General features: G+C 71.4%; 1 protein-coding gene across 1 annotated transcript in view; it reads right to left on the reverse strand.

The window, feature by feature from the left end:
- Positions 1-354: 354 nt before the first annotated feature.
- Positions 355-2158, reverse strand: part of FAM160A2 (family with sequence similarity 160 member A2) — a gene marked incomplete at its 5' end in the record, with an annotated part of 17030 nt that continues 15226 nt past the window's right edge. Inside the window, 3 exons of the mRNA XM_019523751.1 lie at positions 355-1330; positions 1679-1841; positions 1935-2121. Of these exons, the coding sequence (XP_019379296.1) occupies positions 1035-1330; positions 1679-1841; positions 1935-2121 (646 nt within the window). The remainder of the gene's footprint in view (positions 1331-1678; positions 1842-1934; positions 2122-2158) is intronic.

Below are 2158 nucleotides of genomic sequence, written 5' to 3' on the forward strand. Positions count from 1 at the left end.
GCTGGGCCGCGCTCTGCCTGCCCGCTTGGCCTGGCCCCTGCCCCCGGCCTGCGCCGAGCCCCGGCCACGGACCTGGTGGCCACGCCGGCGCCGCAGGGAGCCTGACCGGCACTCCATGTCGCTGCCCCTGCTGCAGAGCCTGGCCGCCGACTCCGACAGCGACCCCTGAGCCCTCGTGGCACTAGGACGGGCACCAAAATACAGGCCAACATCACACGACGCCGCGTCCGTGTCCTGTGGGAAGGGCCCCCCTCATAGGCCACACTAACACGGGACGCCGGCACGCGGTCACACGCCCCCACCCCCAGCTCTCGCCCCCGGGCCTCCCTCGGAGCAGACCGAGACCCAGGCGTGTGGCTGCCTCCAAGCAGGTCCTTTATTCCCCAGGGGAGGGTACAGACGGGCCCCACCACACCACCCCCATGCAGGACCCAGGGGCAGCTGCTGATTGCCTAGAGGTGATAGGGGCAGGCGCCCCTGGGACCGGGCAGAGCCCAGCCCGTCCCTGGCCTGTAGCCGGGCCCCCCTGACAGCCCCCAGGGCCCAACCAGGTCCCTGTGCCCGGTCCCCCCCAGCGCCGGGGGGGAAACGATGCCGGCTTCTCACTCACGCCCCAGGTGGAGGGGCCGTGGCCCCCACCGACGGGGAAACCGAGGCAGGGGCACGGCTGCAGGGCAGGGAGAGGACCCAGGAGTCCTGAGCCCGCTCATGGCCTGGCCCTACTCCCCTGGCCCCTGCGGTCCCCAGCTCCGGCCGGGCAGGGAGTGCACCATGCCCGTGGCTGGGCTCCGCTCGGCCTGGCCGGTGGGGGGGGCAAGCACTCGTGGGCTCCGGCCAGCATCAGGCCTGGGAGGGGCAGGAAGGGGCCGCGGCCGTATTGCACCGCGCCCTCCGCGAACATTCATCCCAATAAATTAAAAAGGTCCGTGGTGTCCTGGCGGCAAGTTAAAAAGAGGCGCTGCCGGGGGGGAGAAAGGGAGGGCCGACCGCGCGGCCCCCACCCCCGGCCCCCGGGCCGCCACGGCCACGGCCAGTCACTCCTCGGGCGGCTCCAGCAGGAAGGGCGAGGTGACGGCGTGGGCCTGGGCGATCGCCGCCAGCTCCTTGAGGAACTCCGTGAAGACGACGGCGCAGTAGACGGCGTTCTTGACCCGCAGCGCCTCGCCCTGCTTCTCGGCTGCGCCGCGGAACAGCCCGGCGCCCGCCAGCACCTGCAGCACCGGGCCCTCCCGCACCTGCTGCAGCGCCAGCTGCGCCGCGGCTCGCGCCCGCGTCGGGCTCTGCGTGTGCCGCAGCAGCAGCTCCCCCAGCGACGGCTTCCGGCTCTTCACTGCGGGCAGAGCGGGAACGGGGGGCGTCAGGTGGGGCCGGGCGCCGCGCGTACGCACCCGTGTCCGTGCATGAACGTGGACACGCACAAAGCACGTGCGCACGCGCACAAGCGTGCGTGCAAGCGCACGCCTGCGACTTCATACACGTACGCGGACGCGCTCGCTTGCACACACGCGCACATACACGGGCATACGCACACACTGCACCGCGCCATCATGCGTGTTGCGTGCCAGGGCATGCAGCCGGGCCACAGTGGGGCGCCCCCCTGGGGACTCTCCTCCCTCCCCACCCAGGTCCAAAGCTAGCAGCACTGATACCCGCAGCCCCCCGCCCCAGCCGGGCTCACCAAGAGTGTCGGAGCGGCGCAGGGCGGGGGCGGCATTGGGGGTGTCCCCCCAGTCCAGCTTGCCACGGGCGATCAGGTACTTCTTGGCCTTGAGCAGCAGCGCGGGGAAGTCGTCCTGTCCGGCTGCGAAGCTCTCGATCTTGTTCTTCACCGAGCCCAGCACCTGCCAGGCGTGGGGGACAGCGTCAGGCCTCGCACTGCCGGACCCCCCCGCCCTCCCCTGCAGCGCGGCGCGGCACAGCTGGCCCCACGGTACCTGCAGCAGGGACTTGACGCTGGGCTGGAAGACCATGTTGGCATTGAGCAGGAAGGAGCGCAGCAGGGGCTGGGGGTAGCAGGCCAGCTGGGCCACCAGCCCCGTCAGCAGCACGTTGACGTACAGGGAGTTGTGCAGCATGTTCTCCAGCTTGCTGAACAGCACCGCCACGAAGGGGCCTGCGGGGAGCGGGTGCCGTCATGGGGTGCACATGCCTGCCCTGG

This window comes from Gavialis gangeticus, unplaced genomic scaffold, assembly GCF_001723915.1.
Source record: "Gavialis gangeticus isolate Ggan-Ray unplaced genomic scaffold, GavGan_comp1, whole genome shotgun sequence".
Lineage (NCBI taxonomy): Eukaryota > Metazoa > Chordata > Crocodylia > Gavialidae > Gavialis > Gavialis gangeticus.